Here is a 17,652-nt window from a genome sequence, read left to right on the forward strand (position 1 = left end):
ACCTCACAACAAATCTATGAGTGTCCGAAATTTGATCAAAAACCTTCTCCTGGGTGTTCTTTCCTTAATTAGTTGTCACTCACATAATCACTCTCAAACAATCGAAGTTTGACTTTCTCCATTTACTGTAATCTTTTTCCTTCTTTGCCCGAGAGAGGTGGCGTCAGGTGTATTTCGCTGATAATCGTTTCGTCTTCAGAAAGAACAGACGTATTATCCAAATCAGTAAGCTGTGTAACTAGCAGAAAAGTTTGCAGTTAGAAATGAAGTTTGGCAACTTCGTCCCTTGCTAGCTAGCCAGGAGTGTTGAGTTAAAAAAGATAAACCAAGCGAGCTAGTTTGTCTAATTTCTGCTTCGTTATTGTACTCAAATCACTTTTATAAAGAATTGTTTTACTTAGCTGAAAACTGCAGTGCTTTCAAAACTTTTTTTATGAACAGATGTCAGAGAGGATGCTTTTTTATCCCTATCAAAAATTGTTACTGTCTGTTAATTTGCCGTTTAAGAAAAAGTTCCCGTTACTGCTGAAGATGAATTGCAAAGGAAAAAACAGAATGCGAACTTTGTCCGGCCTCACATGATTAAGTGAAAATTTGGCATGCTACTCAGACACTTGATTTCAGTATCACATAACCAGCTGAAGCAGTACTTATACCGTTACCCACTATTCAGACTATCAACTACAACTCGCTGTAGAGTTGGACATTGCTCCAGTATCACCAAGATCATGACTGTTCAAAAGAAAAGTATGCCTTCTTTTGCTTCTATTGTTTCTGTTTTCTCCATTGTGTTTTACTGCGCCGGCTTTTTAAGAGTTGAGCTGGAACTATACGAGCAAAAGAAAAGAATAAACGCTCTTGAAAGCGTTGCGGAGGCCAAGTCTCCGTTAAACGACGTAGACATGAAGATAATCAAAAATGCTCCTGGTAAGTGCGTCTTATGTAACTTAAGTTTAAGCAGTGTTAAGATCAAAGAATACAATCATCAGAATCATGACTTGCCCAATGTAAATACCGTACGGGGTTAGAAAGACTAGAAATAGCTAAGAGTTAAAATGAATAAAGAATGAACATGTTCTTGCTTGTTCCCTTTGTGCTGTGAACACGCAAAGGAAACAGAAGGTTGCCAGGTCAAGTTTTCTTTAATCCCATGCAGACAAATTTACAAAAAGATCATGTTTAGAGATACTACTCTTCAACTGTGAATAACACAGTGATAAACTATAGTTCCTTGTCTTTCTCCGGCTGTGCAAGCTTACAGTCGATTTTTGATAGTTTCGGCATCAGGAAATGAACAAAGGATATGTTGTTCACGGATGCTGCTGTTACTATTTTAGTCTAATTAATGAGAAAAAACCAAGCATTTCCGTTGCGGTGATAATCTCGTACGCTATTCGCTTCTCGCACAATGGCCGCAGAACAAACACTTTAAACCTCATTGCCTTAAAAACTAAACTAAAGCATTGAAAATAATCACGTGCCAAGCTTTGAAAGCGCTGTAAAGGCTAGGTTGGTTAAAGGTCTTCTCGTTCAAATACACTTTTCTTTTCTTCCTAGAAATTCAATCTTCTAAACTCAGCAGACACAGCCGTCACGTTGACTCAACAGAGAATTCGACAGAAACTCAACGCACAGCGGAAACGTTTCTCAAAATCAACAAACTTCTATTAGAGTGGAGACTGCATCTCTGTCAGTCAAAGGGTGTCACGTGCTCGCCAGGTCCCCCAGGGCTTCCCGGTCCTCCAGGACCAAGAGGACACAGAGGAAGGACTGGAAACAAGGGAGATCAAGGTATTATGGGATCGCCAGGAAAGAGCAGCAAGCAAGGCATTGTGGGACCTGTAGGACTACGGGGAGAGACTGGAAATAAAGGCGAGAAAGGAGACATAGGACCCGCTGGCATACCGGGAACTAAAGGCGAACCCGGTGAATCGATATCATCTCCTGCTGTTGTTGTTTCTCCTGTGACGTTGACAGTGAACGAAAGTGGCACAGCCTCGTTTCAGTGTTCAGCCAGCGGTAATCCTGAGCCTGCAGTAACGTGGAGTAAACTGAACAGTCATTCAACAATCACTCAGTCAGCGGTTTTACGTGGAAAGCTAGAGTTAAAGAAGGTGACCGGAAGTGACTCAGGCGTGTATCAGTGTTCAGCAACAAACATTCTTGGGAATTCACAGCCGGGAGTGGTGCGATTAACAGTAAATGGTGAGTTTCTGGTTAAGTGGCTACAGTACGCAGGTTTTGCAGATAACGTTTGTCGTTCTCGAAGCACGCAAAGTTCGCTTTTTAGCAGAAACCAAACCTCTCTCTGTTTCCTTACGGTTAAAATAAGACGAATGTAGCGTTGACTTTTCTTTGAAAATAGCTATAACATTCAGTTGCTTTAAAAGTTTGATTAATAGTTACGTCGATTTCGACATTTCCGACCTGATGAAGCCATTTTATGGTGCGGTGAACTAAAAAAGTCATCGTAAACAGATAAAGGTGAACAAAGAAGCGTTTCAAGGTGAATGCATCTTAGTTTACTCCAACAAACACTACACTCAGAGAAATAAGGTTGTATCTCGAGGGTATGCCTGGTGATACTGGATCCTCAGTTATCAGTTATAATTTAAACCATTTCTTGGTTAACAGTTCGAGCTATTTTTCAGCTTTCAGTTAATCTTGACAAATTTAAATTAAAACGGCTTTGAAGGTCCGTCTGTTAAGGGATTTGAAGTTTGGAACATACTTGGCGACTTGACTACAAGGAGGACGGGGTTAGCACTGGTCCCCGCCCCATCCCCGGAACTCACGCACTGAGTAAACTTGAAGATCAAAAAAAAAAAAACAGAAATACGGCCAAACACGGTTGGCAGAGAAAACAGAGCTCTCCCTCAGAGTAGTGGCGTCTCCAGGGTAGCCTATGTTATGATGCAAAATAGGATGGACAGAAAAGAAGTTCTCTTCTGGTAGTGAAATAACTCGAATCATACGATGGTACCATCATGGAGAGATCTGGAGCTATGGCCAAGGGCTGCCATAGACCTTTCTGCAAGTGAATATATGATAGATCATACTTTTTAACTGGGGAGAAAGGTGAAAGACATGAACAATCATTACGATTATGTGCAGAACTTGAGCAGCTGTGAAATCAACGCCTGAAAATTAAATCAGGCTTGAACGGGAGTCGAACTCACGACCTCTACGATACCGGTGCAGTTCTCTTCCAACTGAACTATCAAGCCAACTAGGATCCCTTAACCACAGTTTAAATGCCTAAACTTCTAATGAACTTTCCCTTTTCTACTTGCTTCTGAGCAAAGATTAGCCGAACAGGGTCAAGCAGCATTCGATTATTTCTCAGAACTTTCGAGTGACTGCTAACTAGCTGTTTGCAGACGAATGCAGTTGAACCTGTATATAACGCCCTTAAACATCCTTTGACGCCCAAGGAGCCATATATGGCTACTCAATGGTCGTCCTCTTTGTACCACTTGTGACGTCATCAATTTAAATGTCATAAGATATTCCTGATAAGCAGATGGTATAGCTAGGACAGATCTATCCGCACGACAGTCGTTTTTGGATATCGACGGCATTTTGACGTAGCAAATTGAAAAACAACATTATCAGCTTTGGTGCAAAAATGGTCGTAAAATGGTCCATTATAGCTATAATAATATACATGAAAAAATTACTCGATTCTGATTGGCTGAGAGCAGTGCAGTTTAAGTGTAATACCAGTGCAAAAAGTGTAACACCGGTGCAAAAAGTGTAACACCAGTGCAAATTACACATCGTAATTCTGAATTATGATTGGCTGAAAGACAATAGAAAATTTTCGAAGACAATGATATAACGTAAACTGAGGACCAAAATTTTGTGCGCAAACTTTGAAAAAAGTTTTCTCGAATGAGAAAACATGGCTTCAAGAAAGGTCTTCCGGCACTTCCTCTACGCAAATTTTTTTCATGTGAGTCTTTCTAAAAGCTGAAATTGCACTCGCGGAAGTGGCTCGTGCAATCTCAGCTTTTTGAAAAGTTCACTCGTGCAAGTTAATTCCAAATTGAACGAGAAAAACCGTATGATTACCTATACAAATTGATCAAGGTCCAATTTTCACGCATTGCCCATAATTAACACTCAACTTTTTAGGGCAGCCAAAAAGAATATGGAACGCAAATGGTAGCGAGAGTAAAAGGGCCGAGAAAAAGGAAAGGAAAAGGGCAATAAAAAATTCGGAACAGGCAATCAAAAAAACAACAACAACAACAACAACAATATTTTAATTTGGTACATGCTTATGCGCATGCACCAAATTAAAATATTCTACAATTTTGTACCTTATCTTGGGGAAATGTATCTGTTTGGTAAAAAAAAAAAAATGCTTTCTCAGCAAAACTAAGTCCCATTTAGCGTCAGGGCAGCCAAAAAACTGATTTCCTGAGGGTGGCCGTTATGTACAGAATCGACTATGCCTATTATCACTTTCCGAAGACCTTAACCTATTTTTTCCCGGGCTTTGTTCGTTCATTCGTTCGTTCGGGAGCCTAATTAGGCTTTCTGATCATCCCGCTCCCTTTGCATATCCAAAAACCTCTTGAAAAAATTAATAGTCAATTTTTTTATGGCATGCTAAGTGTTCAAAACTTTGTTTAAGTTACTGATAATCACGTGTCAAACATGACGTCATATCACGCCTAAACTGGCGACGTCATATTTGAAAATGTCCACCATTTTGAATACGCTATCTTAACTTCCAAAATTTCTCACAAATGCCGGAAAATTCTTGGTCTTCGGCCCTTTCAATTTGAGAAGGGATATAAAACAAGCTGCGATAACAAAATAAACATGAAAATACGTAGTACATGTGTAATGTTTGTTAGAGCAGTTTGTTTTGTATAACTCCAAAATTAAATTATCTGAACACAAGAAATTGATTATGAAAATACAAGAAGAGTAAAGATAATAGAATAAAATCTTTACAATCCAAAATCTCGCTGAAACAGAAAGTCAAACCTTAAAAAAAAAAATTAAATCTCAGTGAAAAAAAAACTTGGTTGCATTTCCATATAAACGTCAAGTTACGAGACCAAACAATTGGTACACAAGATACGATAAGAACTTCTATTGAAGTGTCAAGATATGTAGCCCGAGCACAATGACTGAGGACACATACAAATTTACCCTGACAAATTTTAAGAACATTCACAAAGTTCCAGATCAGCGAGGGCGGTATATAGTCCCCCCACCGCCCCCTCCCCTCCTACCCCAAGGTTTGATGCAAATAGGGAGTTTAAGACTGGTACAAAGAACTTCTAAGAAGCTCCAAGTCATCTTCTTTCCAACATTGACTTTTTAGTGGTCTGATGATCACATAATTTTTCGTACTTCCCGCTGCTCTTAGACAAGCAGTAGAGTTTATAAAGCTCATAGGATCTAAAGCTATACTTGATTGCTTTTCCTTTATGCCAAGAAAGTTACACAGACGTATTTTTACTACAATAAAATAATTAAGTGTTCTTTGAGATTTATTGTCAGATGGCTTATTGTCTTTCCACAATCCTCTGTTCTCCATGGCAAAAGAAACTTAAAACAGCTTTCACTACACCACACTAATTATAAGCAGCCATATTGTTAGAAGGGGTTTAGAACCATGACTCGTCATATAGCATGCCATTTCGCGCCGTTTTATTTCGGCGTAAGCATCCAACAACACTTTCTATATATCCCATACGTCCAGACATACGTGAAAGTGGCTAACTTTAATTAGTTACGAGTGTAATGCTTTGCTATTCCCCACTCTATCGAGGTGGAAAAGCTCAATCTACTCAGCTGACAATTATCTTAACGTTTCTCAACTATCAAGTAAAAGTTGCCAATTCTCAGCCTGCTACACGGAAGTCCATATGGCTCGTCACGCAATCTTTCAATCTTGCGTGACGAGCCATAAGGATGCCTGCGTAGAAGGCTATCATTTCAGCTGTTACCCCTGAAAAGGAAAAAAAAATGAAATCAAAAATTCTAAATCAGACCAGGCCTAATGATATTTACTTGGTTGCAGTTTATCCTCAAGTTTCTCTTCAACCGGGACCTAATTTCGTCACGGTAAGAAGTGACGTCACTCTACCAACCTGTCACGTTACCGGATACCCTGCACCAGTGGTGACCTGGAGGAAGTCGTCTGGTCAGTTACCCCAGGGGAGGACGCACTATAACAATAGTGTCTTAAAAATTTCCGATGTCCGTAAAAGTGACTCTGACGCATACTTCTGTTCAGCGGTCAACCTTTTAGGAAACGCTGAAAGGAAAACTCAAGTAGTTGCGGTTTCCCTTCCTGTGTTTACCGTTAAGCCACCTGTAAAGGTGTTTGCTGCTACTGGTGAAACTTGGACGTTAAACTGCAATGCTACTGGCGATCCACGACCAGTCATCAGTTGGAAAAGACAAGAAACAGCACTGCTCATGAATAGGAGTCAGAGAAAAGGGGAGGCACTTATCTTAAGAGATTTGAGAAGAGAGGATGCTGGGATCTATATTTGTGTGGCAACAAGTGCAGGAGTGTTTGCTGTCGAGGCAATAAGTGATGTTCGAGTGGGACCTATAGCAAGTGGTACCGGTAAGTTATGAATGGCAAAACTGTATATTTGTCGCAGAAAGAGAGTTAGCTTGCGCTAAAAGAAAGAAAAGAGAAGCATCTAGAACTGGGAAACGAAAAGACGGCCTGTTTTGGGTGGCAATATGTGTCACGTCATGAAAGAGAATAAGGAACTGACAGTCTGAGGTAACTCTATGACTAATAAGAAACGCAGTGCTCAAAAACGCTGACAAACAAATAACCTTTTTACCCTATGACAAAGAAATATTTAGAAATGAAGTTTGCAATTTATTTACTTTACAGTCATAAGTTCTCACGACTGAATCTCTCGTCGACGAAAACTCGTGGCAACGCTTTCGTTTCAAGTAAACCGGAGGCAAACATTTAGCTATATTTGGAAGGCTTTAAAAGGCTTAAAAGCTTGTCCATAAAACTGCCAACGTCAGGCTAGTCGCAAGCGCACACTCACCACATCAACACTCCATTATCATGCATCATTACGTTTATTAGATGCTGTACGGTGTTGCGTGCACAATTAATACTCTACGAAAGGTTTTCTTTGGGTTAGTCCAATATTCCCGTTAGTTTCTTTCTAATCCGTCCACAAGTCAAATGATGTCTATCGCAGGAGCGTATTGATCCGTATGCATAGTGCACAAGAAGCCGGCATCTTTCGAGATTTTCTTTGAAGAATCGGCTAAAAGAAAAAACAAATCAATAAGTAAAGCCGAATTGACAAAAACTTAGAAACTAAAACTTAAGTATTAGCGCTAGTGATTAAAGCAAAGCGGTTCGATCCGAGTTGACTTTCTAATATGGCGCTTTGTCCGCCACGAAGCAAACAGTCACTTTATTCAGTACTATGTTAAACATTAAACCACGAATTGAGCATGTTATAATACGAAAGACCGCAAACCATTCATGTTGAAGGCTCAAGAAGACGCATTTCAGCAACAATGGTCTGTGTGCCAATCAACCTTGTTTCCCGGACTTTTTCCTGAGGGGAAAGCCCTGAAAATGAGGTTGTGCGCCATTCTACAGCATCTGGCGATTAGGAGAACCGCGAGAGAGGAGCTATCCCTTTTAAAGTGCGTCTTCTCTTTTAATAAGGTCTCATAGTCTTATCATGTGCATAAGTGTCTTAGTTTTATAGTTAGGAAAGGATTTTTTTCCTGTACTAGTAGTATTCTATACTTTGCTCCAATTGATTCCTGCAGAGAAAACCTGACTGCAACTGTTTTTAATCCTCGCTACTACTGGAAAGTTTGACATGCGTGTAAAATTAAAGAAACGCTATTAATCAGTGACTTAAAATCCTCACTTAATGAAAACCTTAGCAGTGAGAAGCTGTTTTTTTATAAGTATCAATTTTGTTATTATTTTTCTTAGATTGTCACCAGTGCCTCGGTTTATTGTTAAATTTATAATTTTTTATAAAAATTATCACCGTCACTTCGGAAGACGTATGTTGTAACATACGAAACGTCAAGTTAATACAGTTGTCTACTTGTAATGTTAAGGTTAATTAATCAACATGACACGAGCGTAGGACAAAGAAAAATTCTGAATCCCCGACAGGAATCGAACCCATGACCTCCCGAACACCGGCCGGGTGCTCTATCCACTTAGCTACGAGAACTCATGGAGAGCAAGGTCATTTAACTGAGTTCATATATGACAGGTGTCCTATCGAAGTCATCGTGAGTAGTGATAAGTTAACATTTCATTGCCGAGCTTAAAATTCACCATCTTTATTAACTTATCACTACTCACGATGACTTCGATAGTGTTGATCCTATGATTGTTTTATTAAAACGTCCCAAAATGTCAGGTAGGGTATATGAGTTAGCTTCTACGTCCGAGGGTTAAGTGCATACATCGTTTGACATGTTTCGGACAGCGTGTCTGGCATGCAGTCCGGAGAAAAGATCTTTGTAAAAAAATTACTGTCAGAATCATAATTTGCAGTTAAATAAGCTTTGGTTATTCCTTATTTTATATTTATGCTGTTTTAAAACATCAGTGTTTTTTACCAAAAGAATGATTCGATAACCTATGAAACTATAACTTATGAAAAATTATAACTTATGAAACTTCGACTAAAACTGATTCCTTCCTATGACTATCTGCCAAGATAACTGACTAGAAATTCTCTATAGAGTTAGGTTACACTAAAAAAAATAATTGGTCCATACTTGTCGTGCGTATATCGACTTATCGGGATGCACGCGGAAAGTTCGGAGAGCACTCAAAAAGCGTGAGCACTGCTCGAGGCACAGCCGAGAACAACTCTTCCCAAGTGAATCCATAACCTGATATACACGCGCTAAGCATGAACCAATTCTTTTATAACATAGTGACAGCAACTTGGGCGCTAAAACATGTTTTATTTGTGATTCACTACAAAGTTCTCACAAAACACGGTGAAGAAAAAAAAGGATCCCATTATATTGGTTTCTAAAATTGTCAAGGAAAATTCGTTTATTCCAATTAATGAAAATGTAGGCAAACAAAGTTATAAATACTCAATGAAAATGTGACCAAAATGAATCAAAATGCTCAAAGACTCGAAGTAGGGTTTGGTTTGTTCAAAATTATGTTTGCATTGCCAAAACTTTAACAAAAAGATACGGCTCGCAGCAAAACTCGACGGAAAGTTTTCATTTAAAATAAAACTGCTCAAGTCTTGTTATTTACACAAATTTTTACCAGGATGTCTCAATAGGAGTAAGGTAGGACCAGCGCGCGCACTACGTTATAATTAAAATTAACGAATAACGTTCTCCTTTTTTATCAAATTGCTCTGATCTGCTAAAATCAGGCCATAATCAAAGTGGATTGTACTCCGTCAACCCAGACGGTAGAGGACAATTTACTGTCTACTGTGACATGGGCAGTGACGGTGGAGGCTGGACCGTCTTTCAGAGGAGACAAGATGGCTCGGTAGACTTCTATCGGGGATGGAACGACTACAAAGAAGGATTTGGTCAGCTGAGTGCTGAGTTCTGGTTAGGAAACGACAAGATCCACCGACTGACGGTCTCTAGACCGAGCTCTCTACGAGTGGAGCTGGAGGACTGGAACGGAGTTAAAGTGTACGCTAAATATGGCAAGTTCAACATTAGTGATGAGCAGGCGCAGTATCGACTTAGAGTGGGTTCATATTCAGGTACAGCGGGAGATTCGCTAGCAAGGCATAATAACATGGCGTTTACCACAAAAGACAGAGATTATGACAGAGCTGGTAACAACAATAACTGTGCTGTACGCTATACAGGCGCCTGGTGGTACAGCAATTGCCACAACTCCAATCTAAACGGACAATACCTGGGAGATAAACGTGATTACCGAGGAGCCAGGTGGCACCACTTCAGAGGTACTCTTTCACTTAAATTCACTGAAATGAAACTGAGGCCGTCATCGTAGAAAGAATACCAGTAACAGGTTTAATCATATTGGAGACGTAAATGCCAACATCTGATCTTCGCTCATCACAGTTTACAATAATTGATCGACCACAAGCAATAATTAGTAGCTGTTGCACTAACTTAAGTGACGTTCATTAGGAATTCTTATAACGATTAAAATATTTTCCTTTACAATCATTGATTTTAAACCAGAAACTATAATTTTCCCAGCAGTTGTCATAGCAAATGATTTTCTAGTAATAGCCATGATAGCTTGTCACAGTTTTCAATAATTAGTCGATTCAATTAGTGAAATCAGGAGCCATAATCGATTATGGCTCATAGAGAAATCTATGGAATGCTTACTATTTTACATTTAGAGAGAGGTTTCCTTTACAATTACTGATATGATAAACCAGTAACCACGAGTTTGCGAGATTGCCGAGAAGTTGCGATCATTTCTTTTAAAAGGAGATGATTTTCTGGTATATATAACCCGTTGTTAATTACTTTACTGAGCTGATAGCTGGTCTGCAATCAGGCGTTCCTTTACCTTTCTCGACGGTGCGGGGCAAGGGGGAAGGCGGGGTAGGAGGACATTGGGAGGAAGCAGGACCGCTTCATCCCAGGGTATCTGGTGGCCAGCGTAGAGTAGGAACAAAAGAACGGGAACAAAATTTAGCAGACGAACTGTAGTTTCTTGTTATCAAATTAAAATAAATATGCAAGCCTCCTAAAAAAAGCTATTCTAGCCTAGAATTGTGACCTAAAAGGAAAATGAAGATCAAAAGAAGGAAAAATATGATACATATGAATGTATGATAGATCATACATTTTAACTGGGGAGAAAGGTGAAAAGACATGAATGATCGTTACAGCTATGTGCACAACCTGAGCAGCTGCGAAATTAAAGCCTGAAAATTAAATCAGGCTTGAACGGAATGCAAACCCACGACCTCTGCGATACCGGTACAGTTCTCTTGCAACTGAACTATCAAGCCAACTAGGATCCATTAACAACCGTTTAAATGCTTAAACTTCTAATAAACTTTCCCTTTTCTTTTCCTTCTAAGCAAAGGTTAGTCGAACAGGGTCAAGCAGCATGCGATTATTTCTCAAAACTTTCGAGTGACTTCGAGCTAGTTGTTTGGAGACGAATGCAGTCGAACCTGTAACGCCCTGTATCAACCCTTTGACGCCCAAGGATCCATATCCGGCTACTTAATGGTCGTGCTCTTTGTATCACTTTGGACGTCATCAATTCAAATCTCACCAGATATTCTTAATAAGCAGGTGGTAGAGCTAGGATAGATCTATCCGCGCAACAGTCGTTTTTGGATATCGACGGCATTCTGACGTAACAAATTGAAAAACAACGTTATCAGTTTTAGTGCAAAAAATGGTGGTAAAATGGCCTATAATTGATCAGGGTCCCATTTCCAGGCTTTTCCCATAATTAACACCCAACTTTTTAGGGCAGCCAGAAAGAATATGGAACGCAAAAGGTAGCGAGAGTAAAAGCGCCGAGAAAAAGGAAAGGAAACTGGCACTAAAGAAATTGGGAACCGGCAATCGCAAAAAAAAAAACGACAACAGCCTCAAGTCCACATTTTGGCTTATGCGCATGCACCAAATTGAAATATTCTACAATTTTGTACCTAATCTTGGGAAAATCTATCTAAGCGATTATTGCTATCACTGACCGCAGTTCATAATCTTGGGCGTCCTGTGGTTTCAAGGGAGACTATTTCGTCGAATGTCTGCATTTTCTGCGCTATTTTGAATGACGTCATATGTCATACGTCATATGCGCAGAAACTATCGCGCACCTCGTGGTTTTAGTAGTAGTCCAATCTCGTTCCCAGAGTCTTCGTTCCCCTTGACCAGCGGTCGGAAAACGAGAGCTCTGGGAGCAACCATTTTGAAATAACCGAATTCTGCCAATCCGGTTTCACTGCTCAGTCTGCATCTATGGCGCATGCCTGAAATGGTTGCTCCCACAGCTCTCGTTTTTCGACCGCTGGTCAAGAGGAACGAAGACTCTGGGAACGAGATTGGTAGTAGTCTGAGTAAGTGAGCAATTGTAAGGCGGATTTCTAGAGACTACCTCGTGATTTATAGTTTACTTTATATGTTCACGAACACGACTTTGAATCACCTTGGCTTTGGGATGTTAACCATGGGAACAGCTATATTTCACTGGGTGTAGTTTGATTGCATATGTTTGGTTCCAGTCGCGACGGATAGCTCAGTTTTTATCCGGTCGTATATTGTTCGCTCGAATATTGTTTGGAATCAGTGAAAAAGTACTCTAAAGACAAGATCCATAACAGTAAGCCTGAACCAAGGAACGGCAATGTAAAAATACTGTCTACTTCTATTCATCAGGGGAAATATTCGAATCAGTCGCACGGAGTTTTTTTGCGATCAGTAAACATGCTTGGGATTGCAAATGTTTCCTTATATTTGTACTTCCAGGTTAGAATAATGTATGTAAAAAATATAAACTTTTACAAATTACCTTTTACGCTTAAACATTACCAGTTAATGTGAAAATATTTAGTACGAAAGAATGTAAATATTTTTGGGAGTCTACGGGAACTGACGCGGTCGCGTTGGAGGTTATTTTAAAACTTATGCGGATAATACTTTTGCTGGTCCCTCTACCCTGCGTTGCAGGCGTTTCTGTGGGGTTAGGGAGAAAAGAATTACAGCGCGAAAAATGGAGCGAGTAAAAACGGGGGCGGGGGCTGGTGGGGGGAAGGGGCTCTCTAGCCCCACTTTCTGCGCTGGCAAAACACCGAAAATGCCGTTCCTCGGTCTTTCTTTGCTCCCAAACCCTACGGAAACGCTATAGTCCCTCTTTCGCTTAGTCCTTCTAGCGAGCTCGCGCGGAATGTTTATTAGCGCGGTTTTCTTTCGCGTGACGCACGACGGACAAAGCAAAAGAGAGACTACTCGTAGTCTTAAGCTTGAGCTCTCGACGAACTCACCAAGAACAGATGGTCTGTAGACAGACTAATGTTGTATACAAAACCCTATTTAGCCATAATCATTTAGCAGTTACAATTTTTCCATCTTTTCTCGATTTCCCCTTTCAGTGCGTTCTGAAGTGTAATGCAAGGTGTCAAGCGCGGATATTTTACCTCCTGCTGTTTTCTTAGAAGTATTAAAACCTTTCCAGTTGAAGGTATTATGACACAAGCGATTAGCACCGATATAAAGACACTAGCGGCTAGCTTCTAAGGGCCTGTTTACAAGGGGGGAGGGTTACCCTAGCAAGCGGGTTAATTCTAGCTGGAGGGCAAAAAGCCCCGGTATACAAGCAAACTTTCACAGGTAGGGTAACCCTACAACCCGGGACAACTTAATGCGCGGTTACGCTTTAAGGGTCTGGAAACAATTAGAAAGTTAACACGGGTAGGCGGTTAACCCTACCTGGAGTGTTTACAAGGGAGAAAGTTAAGGTAACACTAGCACGCAGATAAGGTAACCCGCCTACCCGGGTAACCCTGCCTTTCTTGTGAACATGACGAAGGGGAAAAAAAAAACAACAAAAAAAACAGGAAATGTGTGAGTGCTAGAGCAACCCGCTTGCTAGGGTAACCCTCTCTCCTTGTAAACAGGCCCTTACTCTATAAAGCATGAAAACGATATGATCAGCTGGGTCTGGAGGTTAGGTAGTTTAACTATTCCTGTTTCGGACTAGTGTTCAAGAAATCTCAATTAAGTCTTGAAGATTATTTTGATAATCAAGAAGTGATGCCAGGAAAACTATGGACTTGAATTTGTCTAATGTCACACAGACTAATGACAAACAGCCCTGACCAACAACAACAGCAACAACAATTTATTTCAGTATTCCCATATTAGTACATGGTATTACCTAAAACACGATACAGCTATAATAATGAAACTAAATTACAATGATTTAATTGATTAAGTAATATTATTCTGCCTGTAATTGATGCATGAATGGATGTAGGGCAGCTGTAAGTCTACAGATATAGGGTCAACATTTTTGAAGATAAAAATAATTTTTGTTATATCATCTAACACATCAAAATGATTGTATTTTCTATTTATTTCTTCGAAAAATTTCAAGCGTATATTATTGTAAAGGTGACAGGAAAGTATGCCAAATTCTGTCTGCACGTATCAATCCGTAATCGATTATTTCCGAGGCGAAATTTATTTACCGCTTTTTTTTTTATGTGAGGGATTCTTTACTGTATTCAAAAACTCAACTCAGCTTTATGACAATCAGTTTTGAACCTGGAGTAAAAAGCCAACCTCTTTTTAAGTTTTATCAAGTTTAATTGATGCCGAGTCATTTCTTTGTTAAGAGTTGACCGAACTTGAGAAATAAATGACAGGGAGTTATTTTCAGTTAAGTTTATATCAATAATATAACCGACCTGACTTACGGGCTGCGCGCGAAAATATGGCGCGCAGCTGGAACAATGACAGTTACAAATCTGAAGCATATACATCATGTGGCTCACGGAAAACGTCACTTTTTTAACGCTAAGTCTTATGGTAATAAGAGGAATGTGCGACAGGATACGAACCAAAGGTCACAGCGGCCCAAGCTCAAAATGAGAGGAGTTACATGCTTTTTTTCTGTTTTTTCTTTTTACTTTTTGCGAACCTTCAGCGAAACGTGACATGTGGCATATACTATTACGTAAAGACTGAATTTACTACGCGAAACGTGACTCTCGCCTTACAGCATATGGAGGTGTTGTGTTACAACGCGTTGAATTTATAAAGGTTTGTATGGGAACGCAACGGCTTTGCTGAAAAAGTCAATTATTCTTATATTTTGTTAATAAAGTCTACTTACCCTGTTGCCTTGTTGTATTTTTCGGCGAGTTATCGTTCTGTGAGTAGTGGAAACCCACAGAACGATAACTCGCCGAAATCCGTTAGGCCATCCCCCCCCCCCCCTTTTTTTTTTTTTTTTCGTTTATTGTAGAATGCGTTTTCTGATTTTGGGTCGGTCGGTCGGAAAAGGCAGAAAAAAATGCAAAAATAAAATTGGAAAAGGAGTCTGGAGCTAGGAGGCCCGGTACCTCAGCATAATATCCGTGGAGCCTGGAAACAACAAGGTGTGGTTACAAAGTCAACATCGCGGCAATGGAGTAAGGAAAAAGTCGACGTCGTTGTTAAAATCAAACGAGAACAGGGAAAAACTAAAAATCTGTATGGCAAAAAAATGCTTATGTTTCAGATTAAAGTGACAATTGTTTGAAATAATGTGTCATTGCCTTCATTGCCTGCTGCGTAACTTTTTTTTTTTCTTTTCTTTTTTTTTTTTTTTTTTTTTTTTTTTTGAAAACGCGAAAATCTGGGTCGGTAGGACGACGCTAAACAGAGAAAAAAAGAGGATGGCCTTAGATCGGCCTGAGGAGCTGCCAAACAACAAAGAATACAACAAATATGCAAATGATAACAGTGACTTCTTTCCAATTGCTTAAATTGGAAAGTTAACTGCGATGATCATTCTTCACTGTCATCTACAACCACAGTTCATATATGAATTATTTCATACAAACTTCACATCATATGCAAATGATAGTCGTTAAATTGTAATGAGAAATATCACCACTACCGCGGCATTTCCGGGACTGGCCGCCAACATTTTTACTGAGAAATTCAATTTTTTCTTACTAGAGTCTTCAGCTCGCTGACGGTTGTTTAATAAAGGGTGGAATCAAATGGGTTAACTTGATAACTTGCCCGTGCGGCCATGCGTAGCCTGCGAACAGGCTCCCGCGGTCGGCGAGGACGGAAAAAATTTCGGTGAGCGCGAAATAGGAGAAGTCGGAGAGCAAAGCAATACTGAAATGATCCTAAAGAAATTATAAGCACATGATAGAGGTGTCAAACTCTGCGAAGCGACAAGAAGATATCAGCGGAAAGTCCGGAAACCATGCCTTTGATCTCTAAAAAAAAATGGCTATAGCACCGCCAAACGGCTCCACTTCACTAGCTTCTACTTAAAATTCCTCCTCGTAACAGAGCATAAAGTACTCTTCAGAATCACTTGTGAAATAACGAGAGGTCGAGAGACCGAAATTTAAAAGAGAACGGCAAATGCCCTATTGTAACGAACCATTGGCTTCGTATGATTTTACAAAGATCTGTCAAATATTCGTCTCAAAGATGTCAACAATCAGCGATTTAACCAATCAAATCATGATACCAGGAGCTGGTATCACAGAACGGCGACATCAATAGAATGTCTGCAGGCTCGCTCGCTTCGTCCGCAGGCTAGCCCATGCGCCGAGTCATGAACCCAGTTACCCGCCACCTCCCATTGCCCCCAAGGGGTTTTTTCTCTTTGTTTCTTCTTTTTATCTAAGGATTCCTTGTTTGCTGGCCTCTGTAAAGATTCCCTGCTTTCAAGATCCTTTCGAAGGTCTCGAAAAAGACAACCTCGGATTTTTGAAGAAAGTTCTTTTAACTAGCCAGGGCTGGTCGCTGACAAGAACGGCCCGTTAGTGACTACCATGAAAAGAAAACAGTTGTTTTCCTAGAACATCACATCTTATTAGGAGTATTGGATAGTTTTAACGTAGTGCTGTATCATTGTGACAGTTAACGTCTGTCACGGACAGCTGCACCACAGGAAACAAACAAATAAACATTGAAAAGCTAACGAGTGATCGGGGCTGTATACAGGCGCGTTCAGTTTTAAATTGTCTTTTTTTACTGGGCATTTAAACGGTATTTCTTGATAGAAGTCTCTGAGGGACAGGGAGCTGGTAGCTTAAAGAGAGCTGACTTAAAACAAGAACCTCAAATATAGCTTTGTCAAAGCAGGTGCAGCTTTCTTGTGAGCTTTAATGATTACATATGACGACACCGCTAATGTTTGCACTCATTTCGTAGGATTGCTTTCATCGCCATATTTAACTGTCGCGGACGATTCGAGTAGTTGTCAATTCAGTTTCAACATGTACAAGTGTGTTTTTTTTTTTTTCGCAAAAATATAAAATACTTAAACTATACAAACTCTCTTGTTTTCTGTTAATATTAAAGGGGAGTTATTAAAGCAAGTCTTTCCCTATATACGAATAAGAATATCTGCATTAAAATTAAGTCTGGATGTTTTCATTATTTCCATGAGTAATCCAATATACCCAAACTGGTTGATGTCTTTCCAAAACAGGGTCATAAATGATGAATATATGATTTAACCTAACATCGTTCTCTGTCTTTTCTGCCATACAGATATACAGAAGCAGATAGATACAAAAAACAAAAAGAGCGAAGTTGTTTCATCTCCATGTCATTCCCTTATAAAAAAGTGTTTTTAAGTTTAGCAACGATCGACAAAATGTGGTTAACCAAATTCAAATAAATATATTTACTTCAAAGTGTCAATGATTTTAAATAATTTAAGATTCACAATTTGACTAATATTAAGTTAATCCCATTTAAGTCCTATAAAAAAAAAAAAGAGAGAGAAAGGATAAAGAATAGTAGTTTTTTTTTGTTTTTCAAACGATTTTATGGAAAAATCAGTTGTATCCGCGTTAATTTTATAATAGCAAGAAATTTATTCGAATGATATATCAAGCTATTACGGTGTCAAAACGGATGTGAGCTATGATTGTTTAATAATAGATGATATTTGTCTTTTCGCTTCGCTCAAGA

The 17,652-nt window shown here is 39.6% G+C and overlaps 1 protein-coding gene across 1 annotated transcript; it reads left to right on the top strand.

Moving 5' to 3' along the window:
• The first annotated feature begins 263 nt into the window (after window positions 1-263).
• On the top strand, window positions 264-10,074 carry LOC145487305 (uncharacterized). The gene is made up of 4 exons (XM_081466061.1): window positions 264-927; window positions 1,558-2,205; window positions 6,047-6,601; window positions 9,378-10,074. Exons 1-4 carry the CDS (start codon window positions 600-602, stop codon window positions 10,004-10,006), a joined length of 2,160 nt encoding a protein of 719 aa, XP_081322187.1. The 5' UTR covers window positions 264-599; the 3' UTR covers window positions 10,007-10,074.
• The last annotated feature ends 7,578 nt before the right edge of the window (window positions 10,075-17,652 follow it).

The sequence above is a fragment of the Orbicella franksi genome, chromosome 5 (assembly GCF_964199315.1).
Source record: "Orbicella franksi chromosome 5, jaOrbFran1.1, whole genome shotgun sequence".
Lineage (NCBI taxonomy): Eukaryota > Metazoa > Cnidaria > Anthozoa > Scleractinia > Merulinidae > Orbicella > Orbicella franksi.

What these genes read in the sequence shown, in the direction of transcription:
- LOC145487305 (XM_081466061.1), top strand. Translation starts at nt 600, where the DNA reads ATGCTACTCAGACACTTGATTTCAGTATCACATAACCAGCTGAAGCAG. An exon ending in GATAATCAAAAATGCTCCTG is followed by an intron (nt 928 to 1,557) that starts GTAAGTGCGTCT and finishes TTTTCTTCCTAG; the next exon opens with AAATTCAATCTTCTAAACTC. An exon ending in GGTGCGATTAACAGTAAATG is followed by an intron (nt 2,206 to 6,046) that starts GTGAGTTTCTGG and finishes ACTTGGTTGCAG; the next exon opens with TTTATCCTCAAGTTTCTCTT.